At 40.9% G+C, this 25758-nt stretch overlaps 2 protein-coding genes and 2 non-coding genes across 6 annotated transcripts; 3 read left to right on the top strand and 1 right to left on the bottom strand.

Moving 5' to 3' along the window:
- Positions 1-1102: 1102 nt before the first annotated feature.
- PSPH (phosphoserine phosphatase) lies at positions 1103-18155 on the bottom strand. 3 transcript variants are annotated; one of them, XM_026107183.2, is made up of 6 exons: positions 18079-18155; positions 6805-6963; positions 5623-5757; positions 3784-3929; positions 2774-2922; positions 1103-1282 (listed from the first exon to the last, which is right to left on the bottom strand). In XM_026107183.2, the coding sequence occupies exons 1-6, from the start codon at positions 18120-18122 to the stop codon at positions 1172-1174; spliced, it is 744 nt and encodes a 247-aa protein (XP_025962968.1). In that variant the 5' UTR covers positions 18123-18155; the 3' UTR covers positions 1103-1171. The 3 variants fall into 3 exon arrangements, with proteins under 3 accessions (XP_025962968.1, XP_025962969.1, XP_025962966.2); XM_026107184.2 differs by lacking the exon at positions 18079-18155 and adding an exon at positions 13321-13599; XM_026107181.2 differs by lacking the exon at positions 18079-18155 and having other exon boundaries at positions 6805-7044.
- LOC112987328 (T-complex protein 1 subunit zeta) lies at positions 17559-25693 on the top strand. Its single transcript, XM_026107178.2, has 14 exons — positions 17559-17795; positions 18099-18162; positions 19766-19900; positions 20535-20708; positions 20854-20957; positions 21672-21782; positions 22328-22487; positions 22812-22894; positions 23311-23407; positions 23848-23995; positions 24292-24425; positions 24537-24639; positions 25092-25164; positions 25329-25693. Exons 1-14 carry the CDS (start codon positions 17662-17664, stop codon positions 25399-25401), a joined length of 1593 nt encoding a protein of 530 aa, XP_025962963.1. The 5' UTR covers positions 17559-17661; the 3' UTR covers positions 25402-25693.
- On the top strand, positions 20275-20406 carry LOC112987433 (small nucleolar RNA SNORA22). The gene has a single exon (XR_003260269.1). It is a non-coding gene; the product is annotated as a small nucleolar RNA SNORA22 (small nucleolar RNA).
- On the top strand, positions 21394-21529 carry LOC112987432 (small nucleolar RNA SNORA15). Its single transcript, XR_003260268.2, has one exon. It is a non-coding gene; the product is annotated as a small nucleolar RNA SNORA15 (small nucleolar RNA).
- Positions 25694-25758: the final 65 nt, after the last annotated feature.

The raw sequence follows: 25758 nt of genomic DNA, 5'->3' as shown, positions 1-25758 counted from the left end.
CTTGATAGAAGTACCATATTACTTCAGCAAAGCTGGTTAAAAAAACACACTCGAAAGCGTTTTCAGTGACTTGCTGCCAAAGAGGCAGCATTTGCCAAGTGAGTGCTGTGTAAGGTCTCTCTTGCATCAGACAGTGCAGCCACAAAAGAGAAACCATTAAGAAGCCAGGATTTGTTAGTTGGAGCTCAGAGAAATACTTGTTTAGAACAGGTTAGGCGTATTTCTGGCACAAACAGTTTAAGGGTAATTGACCCACACTTGAGGCAAAGAAAGAGACTACATTAGTGTTTCCCAATGTTTTCTTAATCAGTAGACCATTTGTTTGTAAAGATAGATGAATCAGCTTCTATCGAGTTACAGGTTGACAGGGCAGGGATTGTTAAATAAATAAAACACTTAAGTAAACAGTGTGACTGTTTTACAAAATCACAGTTTGGGACTTGTAAATATTTTAATGAGATATTGGAAGCACCATATCACTAGCTTTAAAATATGCTTCCTGGATACTGATGAATGATGAAAGGTTTGCATGCACCTCATGTCTTTGAAACTGCAGGTTGAGTAACACTGATGTTGAGTAACAGATCACATCTCAGGTTCTCCTATAGCCCCCTTTTAATGAAAGCAGAGATGCTAAGTAATAAGGAAAAGTATACTTCTTACCTATCTATTCACTGTTTAACCTAGTTCTGAGATTCTTTGGAGTAGCACTTACCATATTGTTTTATTTCATAAGACTTTATTATTATTATTTTGATTGCTTACACAAACTTCTCTCCTATGGTCCCCTTATTCTTCTTTTCCTACCCCAAATAAATATGGGTATTAGCTTCAATGATTTTGAAGCAATAGGTATCTATTAATAACACATTAATGGATTGGTCCCTGGTTAATAACTTATTGATGAATTCCTGCCTCGGGTGTTCACTAGTGAGTGAATAATCAACTGACCTCTTCCACCTTGAGAAAGATGTTTTTAAAAAAACTTAGCACTTTCATTACAAAATATTTGAGTAGCATGGGAACATTTGCAACACGAATTCCAGGTCAGAAAGAGAAGATGATCATCACCCAGAATCATTTAAAAAATCCAGAACACACCTTTGCAAACAAATATATGTTTAATTGCATTGTATTTATAGTTGTTAAATATATTATTTTACTGTATAATTTATCGTTCTTCCAGTTCCTTTAGCAGTTCATCAAAGTGAGTAATGTACCATTTAGCTTTCTCCTTTACTTGCTTCCTGATTACATTCCCTCCAAATCCAATGAAGCAGTCCTAGCAAAAAGAAAGAATGGGCACATATATTACTGCAGTCCTGTATAAGGAATGGAGCTTTTCTGCAATTAAGTTTGTCTTTAAGATTGAACTTCAAAATTATGGCATTCCTCCCCTCCCAAAGAAATCTATTTTACTTTGCATGTTTATTTTTCACATTTATTACCAAGAATTTCATTAACACTCAATTTTGCACCACTTCGGCTAATGAAGTTTTGTTCAGTAGCAAAGTTGCCCCTCAGTACCTTGCAACATCAAGATTGTTCATATCCAAGACTTTACTGAAAATCTGATGTAACTGTAATGCAAATAAATTAATATTCTTGAATATTTTTAATATTCAAGAATGAGTTAACATCTGAACATCCATGCAACATCTCACAATTATCCTTATACTGTTTATCTTAACCCTGTTTACCTCATTTGATAGATACCGGAAGCAATCATTAACCATGTTTTCAATCATTAACCAGGAACAATCATCACTTCTAGGTTTTAGAAAACGAGCTGCAGTGAAAGTGCATTGTTTAAATTTCCACTGCTTGTTTTTTGCCTTCAGATAGAAAGCATTAATCAAATATTAAGCTGTATTGGTGGTGCACATATTAATGTTAAGGGATTTGCTGTCATAACTCACATCAACAGTAACCCTTAGAATTTGCTCCTGTGCAAATCCATATCCATGTGATAGGATATCTGTCCCCCAACACTGGTGAAGCAGGGGCATTGGAGTACTTTTATACAGAGAAAGGCACTAAAGATTAGGTGGAATTAAGATCTCTTCCTCTGTGAAATGACCATTTTTAAAAGCTTTCTATTCATTATTTTCAGTTATTTCACCCTGTCAGGGCTGCCATGTTCAAAGATGTCATTGCTGTACAGTGCAGTGAACCCTCTTGCTCTGCTGACATCAGGTAGGTGTGCACCAAATCCGTGCAGGATCTTCATGCTATAAGCACCATTTATGAATGTTCAGAACTGGGATCTTGGTAGTTTAAGACCTCTGCGCAGAAGCAAGTGCTTGAAGTGGGGGCATAGATAGGAAAGGCAGACAGGCAATGATAACAGCTTGATATGAGACTGGTTGCTAGACTGTTTACAAAAATATAAGAATCTGGTATCTAGAGAATGCCAAGATACCTAGCTGGCCTGCGAATTGCACAAAGAGAAAGCAAGAACATATTTATGTGGATATCCCAGAATGAATGCATAAGAGAAAGACAAATGGCCTGCATCCTCATTTTATCTTTAGATGATGCTACTAGTCCCTGTCAGCTGGCTCAGAGGGAGTGAGACGCTTGCTGAGATTATCTGAACTGAGAGAAATCAACATTTGTATGACACAGCCTTTCTAGAGAAAATTGCCTACACAGATCTGTTTAGGTTGCTGAAAGTGCTAAAGATCTTCCTTAAAATCCTAAGGAGTATTCAAACAGCTTTTTTTTTTCCAAAGCATTTGCTCAGAGGGAATTCCAGTTCTTTAATACTTACAGCAGGTGGACAGGCTTCCATGTCTGTAGCTCCATCTCCAATCATAACTACATTTTTAAAGTGGAACTGTTCCTTCAAATGAGTAATAACTTTTCCTTTCCCTCCTGATTCAGCTGTTGGTTGTGTCTCGTCAAATCCTGCATATTCTCCTAGAACACAGTGGAAGGATAAGTTAGACATAGACAGCATGTGTAATTACTTCAGAGGGTTTATAGCAAAGCCCAGGTATTGGGAATGATATCAACAAACTCCTTGGAAATGAAGATAGATAGATGCCTATGGTCTTGTCTTCAGAAGACAGCTAATTACATGCAGTCAGGTAAGCCTCACAATCAGCGCATCCTAGTGAACCAATCAGAAGGTAACAAAAACTAGGATTTTATCTAGTGGAGGTATTTTCAGAAAGCTGAAGTGGTAATGTAAAAGTAGAAACCCCATATGTGTAGTATGACAAATCCATTCCCAGGCATTCTGGTCTAAACCTGTCAAAAGCAGCATCCAATATAATGTATAAAAATGTATGAAACATTAAGAAAGAAACAACTTCACTAAACACAGTTGTGTTTGATTGCACTAGCATGAGGTCCAGAGATTCTGTATGAAAGTTAAGTCCATTGGTCCACGTACATTCCTCAGTCATTGAAACTGATGTTTGCCTTTAAAAGCAGATTAGCAAAATAAACTCTTTAAACTTGAAAGAGCAAAAGAAAATTGATCTCTGCTGTCAGCAACTATAATACTTATAACTTTCTGGCACAGCTCGCAATTAAAAAGTAACCACAGCTGTATTTCTTATGTCTGCAAAGTGATCTGAACTCATATTTTTGGGGAGCTTGCAATTTCCCTACTTAGAACTAGCTGGATTGGTAACAAAGTAATGTAGCCTGGACAGATGGCCAACCACAGATCCTGGCTGACTTTAAGGCCACTGTAGTCCGATATCCGACTTCAGTTTGCACTCAAAAAGTAGCATTAATTAGCAGAGAAAAGAGCCAGTAGGCGAATCTCACCATTAAAGTAAAACTTCAGCCTGTTGGCAAAGACGTTTGCTGTTGGAATGTTCAGCTGCAAGGCCACATGCTCCACGATGCTCTGAAACCCCCCAGAGATCAAGAAGACTTGGACCCCTCGCTGATGAAGCCTGTTCACCAGCTCCCTGGGAAGAAAGAACAATCACCAGGCATGAGTGCCTAGCAGGATCAAGGTGTGCTGAAGGGATAACAAGGAGGCTAAAATACATCTTTCCTAAGCAAGGCTGTCCATATTTTGCATTACTCCGGTTTACTTGGGATGTCTGCTGCTTTCCAGCTCCATCCTTTTCTGCTGCCCGAAGCTTTTCCTTCTTTCCTTTGCATATTTGTGCATACAGTTTGCTTGAAAAGAGCTTAACAAAACCACCTTATATCCAGAGACAAATAGGTATTTAGTTGCTCAGGAACAACTGCTCCCTAGAAATGTTTTCCTCATGTTTTCATTTTGCTCACATTAGTTCCCTTGAACAAATAACAGCAGATCCAGTTCAGAATTTTTTCAGAATGAAGTTAGGTATAAAACAAGCAAGAAAAAGTATCTATCATACAGAAAGTGTAAGGAATGCAGGGGAGATACAACCACCGCACCAAAATACAAGAGTGGGCTGAAATGTGTGCAAAGTGCAGAAAATTTCCAACTCAGAGACGGATCCCTGAAGACACTGGACAGCAATAATATCTTTAGAAGATGGCAGTAGCTACAGAAAAGAATTCATGGAAGGAGAAGTGAAAAGTTTTCAGACCCAGTTAATGTCAATGAGACTTGAAGGCAGTCAGAAGTTTTACAGGATTTGGCTCTACAGTCAGAAAGATCAACATGCAGCAAAGCTAAGTAGTAGCAATAAAAGCAGAAATGCTAAATACTAAAAAAGAAAAGTAGAGGCTTAAAGCAGGCTACACAGAAGGAGGAAGAAAGGGAAGGAATGAAAAGGAAAATCATGTGATTCTGAACAAGGAAACAATGCCCCCTTTGTAGTTACATCTAGCTATGCCTTCCACAGAAAAAGCTGAGCATGTGCTTCATTTCAAGGAGAAAATGTAAGCAAATATAAGCAAAAATATAGGAAAATGTAAGAAAATATAAGTTGTCAAGAACTGCTGTATGAAGTAAAAATATTTTAGACTCAGAACTGTGGCTGAATTTCATATTAAAGAAACAATTTTCAATTGTTTGAAACAATTTGAATAGGAAAAAATATTTTCAGTTGAAATAGCTGATGTTTATTCCAAACCCAAAGATGAACAAATATATATATGTGTGTGTGTATGTAAATATACATATATATATGTATATAAAAAATATGCATGGGTGGGTGTTTACCCTTGATGATTTTTTAATACTCTGTTAGTGACTTCAGTACCGAATAAGTAGCTCTTGAACCCTAAGCAGAGTCCAGAGGTACAAATGCCCACAGGAGAGCAAGAGATAGGTATTGTAATTGCAGAATAGACCAAGCCAGAGCACTGGATATTAAACCTTCCAGTTGTATTGGCCTTGAAAAATCACTTCCGGATGTGATTGAACAGATTATTTTCCATGCCCATTCACTCTTTGAGCTGGAATGTGAGCTTGCCAGCCAAAATGCCAGTTATCATGTAAGACTATTTTCTTTTACGTGGATGCTTATCTACTCGACATGGACTCAGACCATAGTAAGCTCCTGACTTGAGCTTTGTATGCAACATGAAAATCAACTAGGAAGAGACTCTAAATCAGCTCCACAGTCTTGCAGCCTCACTAATGCCAAAGAACTTTGTTTATTTATACCATGTAGTTTTGGAAAGCTTTTTCATTAGATCATTTGAAATTTCTCTTACCTTATTCCTGGTGTTAGCTGAGGTGGATGGTCAGATATTAATTTTTGCACTTGCTCGTAAGAAGGACGTATGAGACCTAGTCGTGCTGTTAAAGCTGCCTTGAATGTCACAGTGCCACCCATAGCTCTGCGGGTCCTAAATAGTGATCCAAACAGAGTAAATCAGTGACATAAGAAGCTGTGGCTTCTCTCAAGAACTGTTAGTTGAAGAGGAATATCAAGGAACAAGTTAAGAGTCTATAGGTTCTAGGTTACACTATGTCTGTGTTGTACAGGAATTTGGTGCTCTGAGAAGGTTGGTAGCAATTACCTGTAGGAGAGTTATAGGTTGATAGAGATTGGAGCTATCCACTTTAGATCGAAATTGCAAATCCCCCTCAAACTACGGGCAAAGATTCAGATTTAGTAACTTAGTTCAGGTCCAGTTCTAGTGATTGCAAAAAGGGACAGTGCTCTGTTATGATTTTTTCCAACTTAGTTGAGCAGTATTACGGGAAGAAATAAAGAGAATGGGAAATAAAAGACTAAAAACGTGGAAAGATTTATGTGATCTAACAAAGAAAAGCTATTACTGAGCCTGGAGACCAGTAAGTACTTGTATGCCTGTAGTCTGTCAGTTTTTTTGAACTCAGTGGAAGACTGCTGATATTTCTTAAGACAGTTGCTGCATTTTAGGAACCAGGAAGACAAAAGAAAACTGCTTCATTCCCTTTGTGAGTGTATCTGTGCCAGTGGGACCAGAACTCCTAAACTGCAGGCTAGATGATGTTCTCTCAAGTTAATGGAATTTTTGCTACTAATTGCAATGGAAACAAAATCAGCCTCAAAGAATTGTCATCAGATTTGTCCCCTCTCCTCCATCACATAATAAGAGATCAGGTTTTGCCAGTGCTCTGCCAAATTTAATGATGAGACCTGATCTTAGCCTATGAAAGAAATTTATTTCACAGTATTTATTTCAGTATAATTTTGTTGAGTGGCTCCACAATTCCAAAAAAGTAAGTTACCTCATTATTCATTAATGCTACATATTATTCCTAAAATCCTTTTTAAACTATAATAATCTCCGAAAACACTGAGTTGAATTAATCCCTGTTGTAAATCTATTGTCACAGATTAACCTTATCCATGATTATTTTTTATTACTGTTCGTATGAAGTAAATAGCAAAAAAATATACATACATCTCTGCAACAGCATCTCCAACTCCACAGAACTTCGCAAGCTCATCAATGCCTTCTTCCCTGATGACTGTACTGTCCACGTCAAAGCATACTGCATCAGCATTGCGGAAGATTTCTTTCATCTCCAGGAGAGACGCCATCCTTTTAGGAACCTTTTTACTGTAAGAGGGTAAGATACAGTCTTTCTGTGAGTCACAGTATTGCACTCCGTCTTGAGCCATTGGAGTGACTGATCTGATCCTTGCAAGTAGGGCCGAGCACAGCCTGGTAGCCAGCTTTTATCAATGACAGTTAGCGGTGGTGCAGGTCTGGCTCAGTTGCTGATTTGCTGCCTACTGATGTCCAATTTACGTTACAGGTGGGCAGTGGAGCTTTGTTCTGCTGCTGATTTGCTCTCTGCAGGCTCGGCCTATTGATGTTCACATGGGGTTCAAGGTTGGTGCTTGGCATTTGCTAAGCCAACTATCAGACTGCCAGCTATGGTAAGGACTTGTAATTCTCTGTCTCGTCTTGCCCTCACAGCTCGAATGGATCTTGATTTCTTACCAGAACAAGTCTGGTGTGTGAAATTAGTTGCTCCAGAAAGTAAAAGAAACCCAACCCTGGCTTTCACATAAGGATTTTCTTGATCACGGTAGACATAGTTGTTTTAAACCTATCAGTGAGTGGTTGTCCCTAAATCAAGAAGGTTTAGATCCCTATGAATGATCTATGAATGTATAAAAGATTTGGACATTAACATTGGGAATTAGTCTTCTATAAATCTCAGTGAAGTCTTGGCCTTAGGGAGCCTAACCCCTTAAGATTTCACAACATCATGGCACAACTTTTTCCATAACAGTGCCTGACAAAAGTTTGTTTTCTTCCCTTTTATATCTGCCCACTTGAGTACGTTGAGCACCTCTTCTGCAGATGAGGAGCACAAGCTTTTATTCAGGTATTTTCTTACTCTCTACACTACTCATCTTGTGATTCACCCTTTCATAAGGGAATTCAGTGTGGACTTCACTATTTACCACTCTGTACATTTAGGTACAACTACAGTTTTAAATCTATCCTATTTCCCAGAATTTTTGAGAAGTTTTTGATTGGTTGTTTCTTCTAATCTCCTAGACTTATTCAGCACAGCTTTCATTTAGTTAATCTGGGCAGCAGGTTTTCTCTTTTTCTGGGATAGAAGTAAAAATACCTTCAAGCAGTATGTCATATACTTGATCTTTCGTTTTCCCCTCACTAAACTGTAATTTATTTTCCTTGTATATATCATATGAATTTTGATAGTAAAAGGTCTTACACTCACGGCTTCCCACAAACCATTTCTTTTTTGGACAAACTTCCCATGCCCTGGATACACAAGACATCCAATGCAGATGGAGAACTGATCATTAGGTATCTTGCTATGGAAGAGCACGGGGGCTAGTTGGTACTGAACTAACTCACTGTCAGACAGAAGACATCCCAGGTTCACACATAGTCAGCACCAGTGCTGTCTCATGAGGTCACTTCTGTCTGCTCACTCAGAGACCACAGCTTAATAGTTAATGGTCAAAGCAGGAAACAGGAATCTCTACTTTTGTTCCTATTGCTAATACTGCACACCATAGTTTATGGTATTTTCTGTGCAATGTGATGGGTAGAAGTGGTTGTCCAAACGTTTTAGGGTGTTCAGACTGAAAGCTGCTATTCAAGTCTGCACCATTATTGTTGAGCTAAATCCTAAAGGTTTCATTTCCCTACTATTCAGTCCTTAGTTTCACAAAACATGACAGCAGTTCTACTTAACTAAGGATTGACTAAGAACCGAATAGAAACTTAGGATCAAACTCAGCAAACTGCAGACAATTTCAACTGATCTGGGGAACTGGGTTCTTCTGTTCCAGAGCAGAAATGAATGCATTTCTCATTAGAAAAAGCAGTGGCAAACTGTCCAGGACAGTTTTCATACAAGTAGTCTAGCTGTAGTCCCAATACCTTCTTAATTAGTTGTTGTTTTTCACTTCTTGCTCTTAAAGTTCCCTACAGAGATCTGACAATCATTCTCTATGCCCATGCATGTGAACCATTATCATGGCTAGTGTACTGGCCTGAGATAGACCCCTTGGAGTTATGGCCTTGAGTTTCTTAAAACACTACATCCATGCAAGATATCCTACACTCATACTAAATGAAGTGCTTTGACACCAAATGGTGAGTATTGGGATAAAAAGATTTTTATGAAAAATTATCATAGTTGCTGAAAAAACACAGAGCATACATACTCATCTTGTAAATGTTCATGTATACAGAGTATGAGAGAATACTCCAGTCCTTCATTGAAAGGTAAGAGAAAAAGTCTGCATAAATAGAGAAGACGCTGTGCCTAAAGAGTGAAACCTGAGGTGAACATCTGAGAACCATATTTATAAATGTTAGTCTGCATTTAACAGGTCAGTACTAAATCAGTACTAAGTATGAAATGCCAAGAAACAGAGAAAGGAAAGTCATGTAACGTGTTTTAAAGGCAAAACTATTCCAAGGCAGCTGTGAAACAGTACTATCTGAGAGGGATGTTCTATCTGTTCTTGAGTTTTGTATGACCATAATAACCTAAGCGAGCTCATGGCTTTTGCAGCAGGCTACAAAGGTGACACAGGAGCTTCCTCAGTGCTTATCATGTGTGTCACAGGTGTGGGTGAGGATGGGAGAGCAGATACCACCCAGCTCACACCGCCCTCCTGAACATTCAGTTCAGGGGTAAGGAGATAGGACTGAGCCTGAGCTCAGCCTCCTCAGTGTGCCAGGAAGCAAAGGAGAGTGGGTACGGAGTAAGAGGAGATATTCCAGAAAAGTGCTTTTACAAACTCCTCTTCTGAGAAATGAAGAAACAAGGACTGAATCATAATCTGTAAGGTCTCTACTCCTGGTGCAACAGAGCTGTTCCTTGCACTGTCCTTAGGACATATTGTAAAACTGTGATCTATCCTTAAGAGCTTCACTAAAGAGTTATTTGTAGCAAAGAGCATGTGTTTTTCTCTATTTTCCTATAAATCACAGACTATAGCACTATACATAAAAGAAATACAGTCATACACTATCAGCACAGCACATAAAAGAAACATCTCTCTCAAGCAGCCATGGACATAAAAACCTCCCTCTAACAGTGAGAGACTGATTCTGAGCTAAGATTTAGCAGCGTACAGACTTGTGACTGAATTCCAAGTTTACTTTGCATTAGCCTTGACTTGACATTGATTCCTCAACGGTGTATTTGTATTTTCTCTGGAAGGTTTTGATTTTCTAAGCGGAGGGCTTTGATTCCAGGGCAAGTCTTGAAAGCCATTTGCTAGATATTTGTGCAGCGGAATTAAAAAAAAAAAATTCACTAACATTTTTTAAATAGCAAGCTGTTAATTTTTTCTAGCCTACTGGAAATTATAAAGTCCATGAAAAATTCAGTCATGGGTTTGGTGCCAATTTTAAAGATTTGTTCTGCTGGACAAACTTGTTGCATCACCATGGCACGACATTTGCGTCATGATGTTCCAACACTGATTCCTCAATAGGTAAAGATGTCACATTGCTTCATGCTAACCTGAGGCTACACTGCAACATCACCGCATTATCATGCAATGTCACTGTGTGGTTACATAGCACTTTTATGTGATTTCTTGGTGACAACCTGAAATATATTTCTGGATACAAGTTTATTCTCTCTGAGAAAAATGTTATAGCTGGAAACACACTTTGGGAGGAGGGAGGAAGAGACATCAACTTTTCCTTCGCCCTAAGATCCACAGTTTCCTTATTCCCTTCCCTTCTGGATATTCCTTAAAACAATGAGACCATTGCTGCCAACTTCACTTTGAAGAACATATATACAAATCAGAGGAAAACTCAGGGATACCAGCTGCAAAGCCACGGTTGTCATTAACTCTTTCTTCTCTTTGTTCCATGCAATAATTCCTTCAAAAGAGTTTCAGGCTATGGTCTGTAGTGCCTAAAAATGACAGGTTGTAATGGAAGAATTGTGTTTTGAAATGCAAAACAGATCAGTAGTTCCTCATCTCCCTTGGTCCCTGCCAAAATCTTCCCACTTGCTGCTATGGCTGGGAACTAAATCCTAGAAAAAAATGGACTCATTTTTGGCTGACATATGATTAGATGTGTTTGAGAACTTGTAATGAACTGTAAGGTAGGGAAGCTCATATTGGAGCAAAGAGATGGACCTATGAAGGAAGCTTTAGCTATTGCTGGGGTTTTCCTGGTGGGAAAAGTAAATATTAGGGGTTAAAGCTCAATGATTTGACTTGGAGTGAAATCAGGTTCTGCGCTTGCCTGCAGAGCCCCAGGGGTCACCATCAGCTCTAGAGGTTGGCAAATGCCCTTCCAAAGGATAACGAGCCAATTTCTGTGACTTATGAAATTTTTCCCAGTCCTGAATGTAGGTGAGAGCATAAGGCCAGGCTACCAGTGTCGAGTAATGGACAACAGGAATGGGAGGAGGTGTGAGCAAGAAAAGGAGAGGTTCTGCTCCTTCCCTTGTTTTCAGAATTCTCACTAGGCCATCCTGGCACAGCACCCACCAGGAAACTTCACCTCTGAGACATGTCCTACCTTTTGAGAGATAGTGAGATAGTAAAGTGTGCGTGTGCATGCACACACACACACACACACACACTCTCACACATGAAGAAAGAAGGCACAGGAGGAAGCATGCTCCAGTCTCCCCTGTGTGTTACACTGATATAACATACTGATTTCTGATAGCTGAATTACTTTGAAACACAAAGCATCTGCTTGCTCAGATGCATCAACGTTTGTGTGAGATGGTAAGAAAATAGGAATTCCCACAACCAATAATTATGAGTTCTGTTTCCATTTGGAAAACTTGGGTAGAAAATCTCTGCTCTTTCTCCATTGGATCTGAGATAGGAAGGAAGACTTCCTATTCTATTATTTCCATGCTGGAAAAGCGTCCAAGCAGCAAACATTCCAACGTGTCAGAGAAATTAATAGAATAGTGTGGGGAAATGCCAAAAAGAAGAAAATGTGAAAGAGGAAAAGCAAGAGCAAAGAAGAGACCAGAGAAGACTTGTAAGAAGAGAGTGACAGAGGAGAGAGAGGGTGAAACTTAAGATAAACTTGGAGAAAAAGGAAATTACAAGGAGAAAGTGGAATTCCCGAAAGATCTCCCTGCCTCCAGACGATGATGCGTTTCATCAATCCAATGTCACAGACCAGCAGGCCACTTAGAAAAAAATCTGGCACTTCCACAAGAGAGTTCAGTTTCGTAACAGAGAGGGTGGAGTCACAGAAGCAAGCCTCGCAATTATGTAAGGCCACATGTTTAAGGAAAACAACTGAAATCTTTTCTGTTTGCTGACCCTTCAAAGAAGGGCACTTGCCATACTGTGAAAAACTGAAACATCTGCAATATTTTCTACATCTCATGCAAAAGGCAAAAATAAATGATACTCAGAACCCCAGGTGTCCTGTCACTGATGTATATTTTGATGAGATCTTGATGAGATCCCAAAATCATCATTGTGATTACACTTTACTTGCTACCACATTTCAGCTCTCAGAAGTGCTGCCACCTGCTACTTTGTATTATATTCAAATTTATTGCTGTGAAAAAAATTAAGATTAAGTGAATTTTAATGAAATACTACCAAAAATAGCTCTTTAAATAGATTACTCAGCCTACTCTTTGCAAACAGTCTCTGGCGTTTCCGACTCTGATTCACTTTCCCATTGAACAACGTGAGATTGAGCACTTCACTGAAAGCTGTGGGCTGCACAAGAAGCCCAACTTTGAATTCATTTGCTTTGAGTCATTTCACTGCTATCGGTGATGTTAGTGCCAGTTTGCACTGGGGTGGGCAAGAACAGCACCACTTTAGAGGAAAGATGATGCATTTAAGCAAATTAGTTAAATTTAAGTAAATTGTTACTATTGATTATTTATATTCCTGCCAATACTACTCTTTAAAAGCTCAGTCCATCCATCCATAATTGGGAGTTTCTGTGGCTGCTGGTGTAAGAATAGAAAGATTCAGTCCTTAAGTTAGCTCACTGAGCCTGCTTCAAACTTCTTAGTTTTCTGTTCATTTTTTAAAGGTAGTAATATCAACCTGTATGCAAATCAATAGATGGATTGTTTGCAACTATACACAGATATGTGACAGCAGTGCCTAGCTGTAAATTTCTTTAAGTATCTTTGAAAAAGTAGGTGAAAAAGGGTAGAGGAAACCTCATGGATGTTGACATACCCAACCCTCCAATCCCCTTTGCCTACCCTGATAAAATGATGATGCTTTCCCCCTGCATGATTGCATCATTCATTCATGCTCCTGTTATAAAATAGGTGCCTCACTGCTGCTACATCTTGTAGAACAGTGCAGTCACAGCCCCAGCAGAAGATACTCTTTACTTTCTATGCTAGAAAAATACAGTAAGCATTATGGATCTGAATATGCCGAAAGCCAACCCCTTCCAAACTAAAAAAAAAAAAAAAAAACATTCCCAGTGACTTACAGTATTGTACTGCCCGTGGCTGTTGCTGCTGCTGCAAACCTCTTGGCTGTACAAGAAAAGAAGGGATCAGCTGAGACCTTCAGTCACATAAATACAAAGGCACGGGCTGATCTGGAAGAAAGCCGCATTTTGTAAATCACTCTTTATAACCTGCTGAGTAAGCCAGCCTGGATTTTTTTTTTTTAAATCGTTGCACACATGTAACCAGAGAAGTCCAGCTGTTCGCTGACAGGCGTAGGACAGAGAGGTGTAACCTCGCCTGCGTCAGGGGAGGAGCATTCGGCCCGGTTTGGGGCGCTCCCCGCTTCGGTAGGCATGGCTTGGCACCGGAGACGCTGTGCACAAGACTACGGGGAGTTTGCTCCCCACTGAGACAGCCCGTGCTACAGGCATGGAAAACCACAGACAGGTCCGAGCAAGCCCCCCAGAGCCCTTCACATAGAGCGCAGCACGGCAGGGCGAGGGACGAGAGCCGCGGAGGCACTCCGACAAGCGACAGTCTGGAGTTTCTGTTTGCACGGAATCAGAGGCAAGACAGGGAAAGTCTTTTTTTGTGTGTGTGGATCAGGTGAAAGTTTTGGTGCATTAAATTTGCACTATTGCATTTTGGCTTAAACTGCTATTCAGTGGTGTATCAGAGGTTGTAATATTACACCGAATAAATCTCAGATCAAAAGTCTTCAAAGGCTTTGAAAGCAAAAATAAAACCTCTGTTTTTGAGAAGGTTCTGTTTTGTTTCCCCAAATGAAATGTTGTCAAAAGCAACAGATAATTGCAAAACATGTCTGTGCTAGTGTTTTGGCATCCCACAGAAGAGCTTCCCTCCACAAACATTCACCGTGGGCATTAGTTAGTAAACTAGAGGCAGCCAACCCAGAACTATAAAGTTGGCTATTTGGTTCAAAGTCAAAAAAGCCAGATTGCTGATTTAGCTGCTTTTATTTGCTTGTAATAGGAGTCTTATGACTGCTATCCGTCTTGAAAGCTTGTTCTGCACCACTGAATGCACCAGTCACATTTTATGCATGATCTCTTTTGCAGTTCCGGCAGTATCACTCCTCAAAATTATGTGCATTAATTAAAATCGCAAGCCTTATGTGCATCTCCTCCATGTCTTCCTTTTTGGTTTTTGTTTTTGTTTTCCAAATGTTGTCAACACTTGCATAACCATTGGTCAATATAAGCATCTATTAGTAACTTCTTGTATCAGGAAAACCTGGTACCAAGCCCCCTTGCTGCAGAACTGGTGACATGGTTCGCTGTTCTATCTGGTCCTGTTTGTTAGTTTTATCATGTCAGGACAGTATGCTTTAGAAGAGATTTAGAAATCATTTCTGTAAATAAGGTTTAATCAAAATAGATCTTGATAACGATGAAAGAAGACTGCTTCTACTGAGAATTGCGGGGTTTTTTTGCCAAAATAAGCACTGCATGATTTTACTAAGAGAATTGTTGTTTAATATTTCATGAAGGATATCTTCTATATTTGGCTTAGTTTAACAAACATGTTAGCTTTAATTCAGTTAAGTATTATGCTACAGATTCTAATCTGGTGTAATTTCTCATAGCTTCATGGATTTCAATGGACAATTGAGGCCAAGTAAGCATCTGCCTTGTATTTTTACTATGCGTTAAAAACAGATATGCAGAACAGTTCCAACAACAACAATTAAAATACTAAAAAATAAAGAAAAGCTTGTACTGATATCTAAAAAGTGCTGCAAAATAAAAAAAAAAAGCAATCCTCAAACATATGAGCCAGGAAAGAAGCACAGAGAAGTGTGCATACAAATTTTAAGAGGATGTTCAGGAGTTCAAAGCACAAGTCTCACTGTGTGACTGTCAATGCAAGTACATCACCTAACTCTCATACATGATTTAAGAAACTCCCCCATTTGTACAAGAAGTGGAGATAACCTATATGAAGGACTGGAATTTCTTTGAAAATGGATTTCCTTTTCTGCAAAAAAAAAGGAAAATTCAAACTAAAATTTGCCAAAATTACTGCTTTATTTTCCTACAGTAATAATTCCCCTCACAGACTTTAAATTGCTTGGGGAATGGCCAAATCCAAAAGGCTGCAGCTGTTCGGGGTTATGGTTTGCTTGCACCTTATGTACCAAGAAATGTTTAAGGCAAAAGTTAACTCATCTGTCCGCCACAGTAGCCAGGCCCACGCACTGTCCGTGTTTAGGACGAATAATTCCTGCCTTGCCATGGGATGCTACCCAGACGGGTCACAGAGGAGCAGCAGGTAAAACATAAAATGCAGTGTGCCTGCTTGGACGTATATGAGCTTGACGAGGCTGCCCTCTGCTGAGAATAGCCCAGAGAAAGGAGTGAGACCAACAAATTACAAAACAGAGAAGCAAGAATGGCAAAGTATCTGGGTGTGACCCATGGGCGGCAGAATCTGAGGACAGCTGGGGATGTAGGTATTTTAACTGTGCATTACAGCTAGGCATTGAAACCTTAAATATTGGCACTGCAGCCTTTCAGGACTGGCGTTTCTTGTTTTGTTTCATTTTACTTGCAGCAGGCCTATGGCATCCCTACAAAAGTGAAGAATAAACATTAACAGGAGAGTTCCAGATCCCCATTATGAAATAAAAAGTGTTATTTCCTGCATTTTGCAATGTTTAATGTTTATTTTTAATGATTACAGCAACAGAAAAGGAAAAAAAAAAAAGCCCAGCCTGGCTCTCTATACCGAGGAATCAACATTAAAATATTTTACAAGAAATATATCCTGCTCAGCTAAACAGAAGGGCTCCATACTTGTGGTATATGTCCACTCAGATGCTCAAACATCAGCTCTGTCTAAAACATTTAAAAATCAGAAACCCAAGCAAATTAGTTAGCAGCTGTCCCCTCCAAACCTGCCAAGTCATACTGACAGGACACGCATGGGAGAACTTCTGCAGAGGGTGGCACTTTGCCCAGAAACCTGAGAGATCATCACCCAAAGCGGGGGAACAGCAGGTGCCAGAGGCCCCTGCCAAAATCAGTGAGGTTAGCAATCTGCCTTGACACTTCACTCCCTGACCGCTTTGGTCAGGGTCCCCCAAAACTCTTGTGCTACAAAACTGTACCCAACAGTGGACACAGCGTTTACTGCTGGAAGTGATGTGGAAACACAAACAACCCATGGTGCTGCTGCTCGCTGCCTCCGCGGTGGGCTGCCGAAGCCCTGCGCTCGGGGCCAGGCCTGAGCCAGCTGGTGGGTGTCTGCTCGCCGGGGGTGAGCACCCTCAGGAGCGGCCGGCTGCCGCGACGCTGGATGCCGCTTGGCCGGGCTCTTCCCTGCACACCTGTGTGGCCACAGGCCATGATTATGTTGGGAGTGGGGGACTTCCTTAGAAAAATGCTTTCCTCTCAAGGAAAACTATGTACCGTCCTCTTTTTGGGAGCCCAAAAGCCAGTAGGAAGCCTACGCTGCACAGCCACAAGGACTGTGCCCTGACCGGCCGCGCAGGCCAGATGCTTCTACAGCACCCCACCAAGAACCGGCTCTCAAGGCTGCGCTGCCTTTAACAGTGTTTGTGTTTTTCTTCCACAGGCCTCCCAAGAAATCTCAGCGTTGCCTTGGGAGAGACATTCCCTTGCGCTTAGGCAGAAAGACTCGCCAAGGGTTCAAAGCCATGAAAGGCCAGTCCTCGTGCTGTGGCTTTGGGGCCGCGACGGCCACGGTGGCCGCGCTGCAGAGGAGCAGGGCGCACTCGCCCGCCTCCGCAGCCTAGGTGGGATTTCTGTACCAAAGAAGAGTTTTGATTAACCTCAACACTCTGGATTCTTACCAAGAACCACTCTGATTATTAATCCAGCCCGTTTAACTATTAATTCTATTGATCTAATGTTAAATCGATGAGTTTAATTATTTATTCTCATGGTTCTGGGAACCTGGCTGATGCCTATGTCACATGAGAGGGGCAGGATGAACGACCGGCCAACTATGTCCGTCCAAAAGCCTTATTTTCATATTCATAGGCTAACTGCATATTAATTGCGGCGACGGGCCAGCGGGCCAGCTAATTGCTCCGCCACCCGTGAGGGGAGCCCGTTCCTCACTAACGCCGACGGCGGCGGGCGCGCCCGCGCTCATTTGCATATGAACCGGCCGTTTCCAACGGCCCCGCCGGTGCGGGACTGAGCCGAGAGAGCGACAGGCCCCGGAGCCAATGGGACCGCGGCTGGTGCGCCCCGGGCCAATGGTCGCGCGCGCGCGCCGGAGTGTTCTAGAAGGGGCGGGCGGAGAGGCTCCGCCGTGGCTGCGCGCGCCGCCGCTGCTCTTCCCCTCCCCCTCGGTCGCCTCGCCGTGGCCGGCCCGGCGCAGCGGCAGCGATGGCGGTGAAGGCGCTCAACCCCAAGGCCGAGGTGGCGCGGGCCCAGGCCGCGCTCGCGGTGAACATCAGCGCGGCGCGCGGGCTCCAGGACGTGCTGCGGACCAACCTGGGCCCCAAGGGCACCATGAAGATGTGAGGGAGCCCGCCCCGGAGGGGGGGGGGGGGGGATCCGCGCGCCTCGGGCCCCCCCCCCGTTCCTGCACGGGCCTTAGCGCGCGGGGCGGCCGTTACGGCCCGAGGGGCGCGTGAGGAGGGCGAGGGCGGCTCGCGTGGGGCCGGGCCCCGGCTCCTGCCGCCGCCATGTGGCGCGGAACAAAGGCGGAGGCCGCGGGGCGGGTGGGGTTGAATGAATGGAGAGGGAGCGCTGTGGGGCCTAGGCCGGGCACGTGTGGCTGGGCCCGGGGGGCCTGCTCACCCGCCTTGTGTCCCCCGCAGGCTGGTGTCGGGGGCTGGAGACATCAAGCTGACCAAAGATGGCAACGTGCTGCTGCAGGAAATGGTGAGCTGGTTCTTGTCTACGGCGTGTGGGGGGATGGGAGCTCGGGGAGCCGGGGGGAGTGTTAGGGAAGCTGAAACCTGCTCCTCTTCTCTTTGGGTGCCTGTGGCAGAAGGGGGCTCCGTCCCCTGCTGAGCCCGGCCTGCATTTCTGTGGTATTTGGCCCTGTGCATTGAGGGGAAATGTCCCTTGGGGGGAAGATCAGGAAATAGATGCTGCTTGGTAAATACTGGATAAAGTTTACATGTTAATTCGGCAGTTAAAAAGGATACGATGTGTTTAATGGAATTACCATTTTTGCTACTTTTATTTTACTTATGGAAAAGCATACCTTTATTGTACTTGAACTGGCCTAAGACAGCAGAGATTTTTATAGGTTCATGGCTTAAAAGATGTTTAAATCTGAGTGATGGATGCAGTTCATTCATATCACTTTCCCTTCAAGTCTGAAGTTGTATCACAGTTTCTCCACTGTGTGGGTGAAGATTATATGAAGGGTGGTGCCATCCCGCCCTTAGCCCTGTGTGCGCGTCACGGGGCTGGGTCAGCTGCATGTCCCTGGTCCAGAGTGGGACGTATTTCCTGATGCTGTTAGGTTGTGTGCGCCCCATGCCTCCCTTGTGAAGTATTCCACCTCATTAATTAACTGTCTGCTGTACTTCTGCATAAAATATTCAAATTAATATAAACAGTTGTTTAGCAGACAGGAAAAACTTTATAAATAAGTTGCTTCAAACTACAAGTAGCACTATAAGAAGAAGAGTGATAAAAAAAATGAATAATAGCATGGATGAGTCCATTCATGTTTTGCTTATCTCACTTTTTTTTTTTTTTAAGTACAGTTACTAAACAAAAATTTCATTTAATATGGATACTGCTGCTCTGTAGGTTTGTAGGCTTCAACCTATGCTGAAATACTCTCCAGTCAGCATTTGGAGATGCTAAGTGATATATGTGTTGCTTAAATTGATAGGCCTATTTGTGTAAGTAAAGTAAGGTCATATGTGGTGGTTGTGAACTTTGGCCAGATAGGAATGATATTCCTGCTGTGTTTATAGCTGAAACACTAGTGTACTACTGCATGATATTTCAGTGGAGGAACTGACAAGAAACAAACTAGCTGATATTATTCTTCAGTTTCAGAAGAAAGAATAAACTGTCCAAGGACTGATAAAGCAGGCATTTAATAGATAAGTGCAGCATTGCACGCAGAGATCCCTAAATTAGCTCTAAACATACTAGTCTAAATGTCAGAAGCAGTATGGTTGCAGTGGTATATCTGGTCTCTAATGGAAAAAAAGGTTCTGTCAAGTGAAGTACTGTTCATAATGAGGGCAGGACTAGCTCGGATATAAGCATTCAGCATTGTTCTGTTTAGATGCACAGTCTGGGGGTAGAAAATTTAGTGTTACATGCATTGATACAAGAGACTTATTTTTAAAGTGGGTTTTTTTTTGGTTTGTTTTATTTTTAACTTGTTTGAATCCTTCTGATTTGACATAAATCACAAAAATTCAACTAGTCTTTAAATATTTTGTTCTAGCTGATTTCAGAGTAGTTACTTTCCATAGCAAGGTTTATTACTCAGTTTCTTGCTTTTGTTTAGCAAATACAACACCCAACAGCCTCCTTGATAGCAAAAGTAGCAACAGCACAGGATGATGTCACTGGAGATGGTACCACTTCAAATGTGTTGATCATTGGAGAACTCCTAAAGCAGGCAGATCTCTATATTTCTGAGGTATGTATGCGATAATTCCTTCATAGATAGTAATGAATGAAGAGCTTTATCTGAGACCATTCAACTTTTGCTTTGTTTAATGGTAATATTTATAAATCAAACATGAAAGTGAGTGTATGTTTCTACTTATAAAATGAGTACATTGCAGAATTTGTAAAACAAAGACAAGCTAAAGTTGAAGACCTAAGACTTGTTCTAAATCAAAACCACTTACTGTGGATATTATCACCTTTAATAAGGTTACATCTGATGCCTGCTGCTATTTCTGGCTATTCTGTTTGAGTTTAAATAGTCTTCTTGCTTGCATGTTAACAGAGAGATCCTCTGTGATCTTAATATATTGGACAGTATAAACTGCAGAATAGGCATTCCTGTTGCACAGTGAACACCCAAGTGTGCTTTGTAGTTCCCTTGGTTTTAATTCTGTGCTAGAATAATCTGTGCTTTTCCTCTGCATTGGAAGGATTGACATTCCTTTTATATGTATTCAGAAGGACAGTACACTCTCTCGCCTCTGTATGCAGATTTCCTGTGTATCAACATTGGATGCAATGCTGAAATCACAGGTTCCACTTGTGAAAAATACCATTTCGTGTTCTACTGGCTAATGATTTATCTGCTTTTCTTGCATTAGGGCTTGCACCCCAGAATAGTAGCAGAAGGATTTGAGATTGCAAAGGAAAAAGCACTTGAAGTTTTGGAGCAAGTCAAAGTAACCAAGGAAATGGACAGGGAGACCCTTATAGATGTTGCCAGAACATCCCTCCGTACTAAAGTTCACACTGAGCTTGCTGATGTCTTAACAGAGGCAAGTGCACATGTGTTGTCTGTCCATTTTTGTGTGAAGAGGTCCAGGCTTTAAACTGTTCTGACTATTGCTTGGGGGGAAAGGTGGATGGAAAGATATGACCATACCCTGTGGAAGACTAATGCATGTGTGTGTTTTATTGCAGGCTGTAGTAGATTCTATTTTGGCAATCAGGAAACCAGATGAACCCATTGATCTCTACATGGTAGAGATCATGGAGATGAAGCACAAATCTGAAACTGACACAACGTAAGAATGAAACAAATATCCTTGAACTTCAGTTTAATGGTTGCCTGAAATTTGTATAGCTTGGATGTTCCCCTCCCCCCCCCCCCCCCAAAGGAGAGCTTGGGTGTCTTGATAAAGCTACCATCACCTAAAATCGTTAGAAAAGGGGTGAAAGGAAGGCAAAAAGATGATAACTCAGGGCTGATCCTAGAGGGCAGAAGTTCCCCAGTCACTAAACCTGATTCCCTGACAAGAGACTCCTTGAATAGCAGTGGATGACGCTGCTTATTTGCTTTATAACAATGCTATATATTATTTTTTCAGTAGTAATGCTTTCCTGGCATGGTTATGTCTTATATTTGTTCATTACAAGTACAAAATATGCATTAGGTAAATGAAAACTGGATTGTAGTTAATTTAGTTGAAAAATCTGTAGGTTCTTGACTGTACCTCAGTGGCATGGACGAATTCTGCCTTAGCTTTCCTCAGTAGCTAATGCAGTCAGACACTATGCAAGAGCATATTCCTTTTTCACACTCTGATTGGTATGCTTTTTGCATGAAAATGGGCATGCCCATGGAAGTGGGATACATGATCTCTGTGTACCTCTAACATGAGTATATTGGCAATTCATGTTTGACTAGTTGCACCATCAATTGTCTGCAACTAGTCTGTACTGTCATGAAATGCATATTTTCTGTGTGTTGACATACAAAATGTCTTTTACTTTCTCAGGCTGATTAGGGGACTAGTTTTGGATCATGGTGCTCGTCATCCTGACATGAAGAAAAGAGTGGAAGATGCTTATGTTCTTACTTGCAATGTATCTCTAGAATATGAGAAAACGTAAGTATACAGCAGAAAGGCCAGGAGCAGAAAATACTCCTGTCTTTCAAAACTTTTTTTTTTAAGGTGTACTTAAATAAGTATTGAAGCGCTGCATGGAATCTATTCTAGAGCAAGGCAGCAGGTAGTGTAGAAGGTGGAATGGAAGAACTGATACTCTCTCTGCAGTCCTTTCCTGGAAGAGGAAAGCTGATGACTCAGATAAAACTGACTCAGATAAAACTGACTGTAAATGTCAGTTTGAGGCATAGCTCCACAGTGTTTCTTTTGTTGTCTCACTGAAAGATGGTTGGAAGTCCTTTCCTCGGGTATAATGTTATACTGTAGAGTGAATATAGGAATGTGCTTTGGAGTTCTCTGTTACAAATGTGTTACTTATTTTTTGCACTGAAAAATCTCTGAATGGGGCGAGGGGGAGGATGTTATATATAACGTGTTAGAATCTTGCTGCAAGAATTCCTTAGGCAGTCCTTAATCTGCTTTTAAGTTTATTTCTGCAGCACAGAGGACAAGTAGTTACTGTTTTGATTCTCCCTACCCCTCAGAGAGGTGAGCTCTGGATTCTTCTATAAAAGTGCAGAAGAAAGAGAGAAGCTTGTAAAAGCAGAAAGAAAGTTCATTGAAGACAGAGTGAACAAAATCATAGACTTGAAAAAAAGAGTATGTGGCGATTCAGATAAAGGATTTATTGTGATCAACCAGAAGGTGAGATGAATAGGTATAATAACTAACTAGAAAATGAATTTGAGATGTTGGCCTTCTTGGGAAGCTGCATGCTGTTCGATTCATTTTTGTGCTGTTCATCAGGCAAAAATAATTGAATTTCAGCTGATGTACTTACAAAAAATATATATATATGTAGTCTCTATTCAAGTTTGAGGAGGAGTTTGGGTTTGGGGTTGGGTTTTTTGTTTGTTTGTTTGTTGTTTTTTGAAGCATTGAGAAAGAATTTACCCGTTAGTTTCAGACTGGGAGAGTGTTTTTTCTTAGCGTTTTCTTCTTCCTGACAGTCACTTGCCTTGTTTCTAGGGAATTGACCCATTTTCCTTGGATGCACTTGCAAAAGAAGGAATAGTTGCTTTGCGCAGAGCTAAAAGGAGAAACATGGAAAGGTCAGTTCCTGGGGAGAGAGAGTAAATAACTTGCTGTTCCAAACTCACACAGTGAATCAGGTCTGGCTTGAATCCACCTTTAAGGACTCACACTAATTTAAGAGTCTACTTCAATCTATTAGCTCTTACTAGAGTAATACCAGGTAGTTTAGTATAAATCATGGAAACATCTGTTCAGCACACTTAAGTGGAGTTTGAGCTATCAATAAGCTTCAAATCTAGACACATGTAGAAGAGGTCTAATTCTACAGGCTGATTTTTGTGAAGAGCTCTTTAGTAAATAGAAACAAACTGATCCAAGCCTAACAAGTATCATATTCCGTGCGCTGAAACGCGGTTATTCATAATGGGCTACTTCAGTGACTTGAGATTTTGCTTAGTTTAAAACAAACGTTAACCTGTATAAATACTTTCAGACTGACCCTTGCATGTGGTGGTACTGCTATGAACTCTGTAGAGGATCTCACTCCTGAATGTCTGGGACACGCAGGGCTTGTCTATGAGTATACATTGGTAAGTATGACTGGGAACTTTCAACTGGAGTCAAGTTAAATATGCTGTTGTAGATCTCTCTTGGTGTTACTCTTCTTTTGTCTTGCCGTGTCTGTGCAAGGAGTTGTTCTGTTATGTGTTTTAAGAGAAATACTGGAGTAGGAATAAAGACTAGCAGCATTTCGCATCCTAGTGTCCACTTGTATGTAAACATCTGCCTAGATATTTGCTCTTGTCATAACTTTCCTATTGTTATTTCCATATTATGCTTTTAGGCACTTAATGTACATAGCTTTTGTGTGGATAAAGAAATACATGTATCTTAGTTTGTCATCACTTCTTGGAAACCTGTTGCTTCAGAACTAAATCTGAAAGTCTGTTCTTTTTTTATTTTTATTTTTTAATTTTATGTGCATATGTTGATTAAGCAAATGTATGACACCAAGTACCTGACTCTGTAGGGTGAAGAGAAATATACCTTTATTGAGAAATGTGACAACCCTCGCTCTGTTACCCTGTTGATCAGGGGACCAAATAAGCATACACTCACACAAATCAAGGATGCAGTAAGAGATGGTCTACGTGCTGTTAAAAATGCTATCGAGGATGGTAAGTCTCTACTCTGCTTATCCATGTTAAGGACTTGGAGTTCTGCTGAAATTCATCTCAAAATGGCTGAATTTTTATTGGCTTAACTGGTAGCTGACACAGTCATAAAGCAAACTATATATATTTCCATGTGAAGTGTTAGTTACTGTTCTTTAATAGTGGTATATTTTAAGTGGTTGATAACATAGTTTTAGTAAGTAGCTGATCAGTTACACAGTGTCTTCTTGGGGATGAAGGAAGAGATCAAACTACTGTAGAAATAGTAAAGTTTCTCAATTATATCTTTTCTCTTACAGGATGTGTGGTTCCAGGAGCAGGTGCACTAGAAGTAGCAGTAGCTAATGCTCTTGTTAAGCATAAACCTAATGTCAAAGGAAGAGCCCAGCTCGGAGTTCAAGCTTTTGCTGATGCTCTTCTCATCATTCCTAAGGTATAAGGAACTCCTGAATGAAGTGGCTTTAAAGCACTCTAAAACACAGCTTTCTCTGCAGGAGTCCACTTCAGATTAACAACATAAAGTAATGTCTTTGTTCTCCCAAAGGTTCTCGCTCAGAACTCTGGTTACGATCCCCAAGAAACACTAGTGAAGGTTCAGACAGAACATGCAGAATCAGGGCAACTTACTGGAGTTGATCTGAACACCGGTAGGAACCTTTCCAAAATATAGGATGGTCTAGTAAAAGCAGTTTGGCAGTAACTCCAAAATGGGCAAATAATGCTTCTGAGTGACACGAGTGTTGTTCAAAGAAGGCAAACCTGTCTGGTTCAGCTCCGTGTAATCATTTGGAAGCTGTTCAACAAGTAATTCTTGCTGCTTTCAATGAAACATAAAATTGCAGTTATTAAAGTCAGGCATAGCTTTCTGCATGAAAAATGAAGCAAAATACTTCAGTAGGATGTACTGTTGTTGCAGTCAGTCTGTGTGTACTGTAATTATTTATATATATATATATTATGCATTCTGCTTAATTTTTGTGTGAAGATGAAGCACAGAGTGACACTTCATGTTTGCAGCAAGTACATCAGATGTTAGCAGGTCATAGTTTGAAGTAAACCAGTTATTGATTACTTAAAGATTGTTTTGTCTCTTCCCCAGGTGAACCAATGGTAGCTGCAGCAGCTGGGATTTGGGATAATTACAATGTTAAAAAGCAACTGCTTCATTCATGGTAAATGTTACAATGATTTCACTTCAAATAGTAATGGGAGTTTGATCATCAAAGCTGATGCAGTAATTTGGGATCAAGTTATGTTGAGAGGAAGCTGACTTTATTTTTTTTAGAGGAACTGTATCAAAATGGATGTTCTAACAGTCTTTGTTTAATATTTCTAGCACGGTGATTGCTAGCAATATTCTCTTGGTTGATGAAATTATGCGAGCTGGAATGTCGTCCCTTAAAGGCTGAATCGGATCTGCTGCCATCAGTGGTGATCGTCATGAGTAGTATTGCCCCATGGAATAACTTTGAAGAAGTCCACCTGAAAGCAGTCTTTTCTTAGCTCTAGTGGATTTTCACAGCAATGGAAGTTACTCTACTGTAACTAGAAACACCCGTTTGGTAAACACGGCCACTCAAAATATTAACAACTATTCAAATATTTGATTCTGAAATCAGTTATTTATTTTTAATTTCACTGAAGTGTACAACTGAAGTTGCTGTCCTTTTTACCCAATAAACTGTTATGTTCTGTGCTTTACTTTTGTCAGTTACTTAATACCTTGCATTCCTTAGGCCTAGTCTTCAGCATTCAGTTTATCACCT

Source organism: Dromaius novaehollandiae, chromosome 19, assembly GCF_036370855.1.
Source record: "Dromaius novaehollandiae isolate bDroNov1 chromosome 19, bDroNov1.hap1, whole genome shotgun sequence".
Classification (NCBI taxonomy): domain Eukaryota; kingdom Metazoa; phylum Chordata; class Aves; order Casuariiformes; family Dromaiidae; genus Dromaius; species Dromaius novaehollandiae.
Note: the sequence above shows the minus strand (reverse complement) of the source record. Positions and strands in the feature narration are given on the sequence as shown.

What these genes read in the sequence shown, in the direction of transcription:
- PSPH (XM_026107181.2), bottom strand. Translation starts at nt 7,025, where the DNA reads ATGGCTCAAGACGGAGTGCAATACTGTGACTCACAGAAAGACTGTATC. An exon ending in GGAGATGCTGTTGCAGAGAT is followed by an intron (nt 5,758 to 6,804) that starts GTATGTATATTT and finishes ATCACTATTTAG; the next exon opens with GACCCGCAGAGCTATGGGTG. An exon ending in GCTGAAGTTTTACTTTAATG is followed by an intron (nt 2,923 to 3,783) that starts GTGAGATTCGCC and finishes ACTGTGTTCTAG; the next exon opens with GAGAATATGCAGGATTTGAC.
- LOC112987328 (XM_026107178.2), top strand. Translation starts at nt 17,662, where the DNA reads ATGGCGGTGAAGGCGCTCAACCCCAAGGCCGAGGTGGCGCGGGCCCAG. An exon ending in TCTCTAGAATATGAGAAAAC is followed by an intron (nt 21,783 to 22,327) that starts GTAAGTATACAG and finishes CCTACCCCTCAG; the next exon opens with AGAGGTGAGCTCTGGATTCT. An exon ending in TAAAAATGCTATCGAGGATG is followed by an intron (nt 23,996 to 24,291) that starts GTAAGTCTCTAC and finishes TTTCTCTTACAG; the next exon opens with GATGTGTGGTTCCAGGAGCA.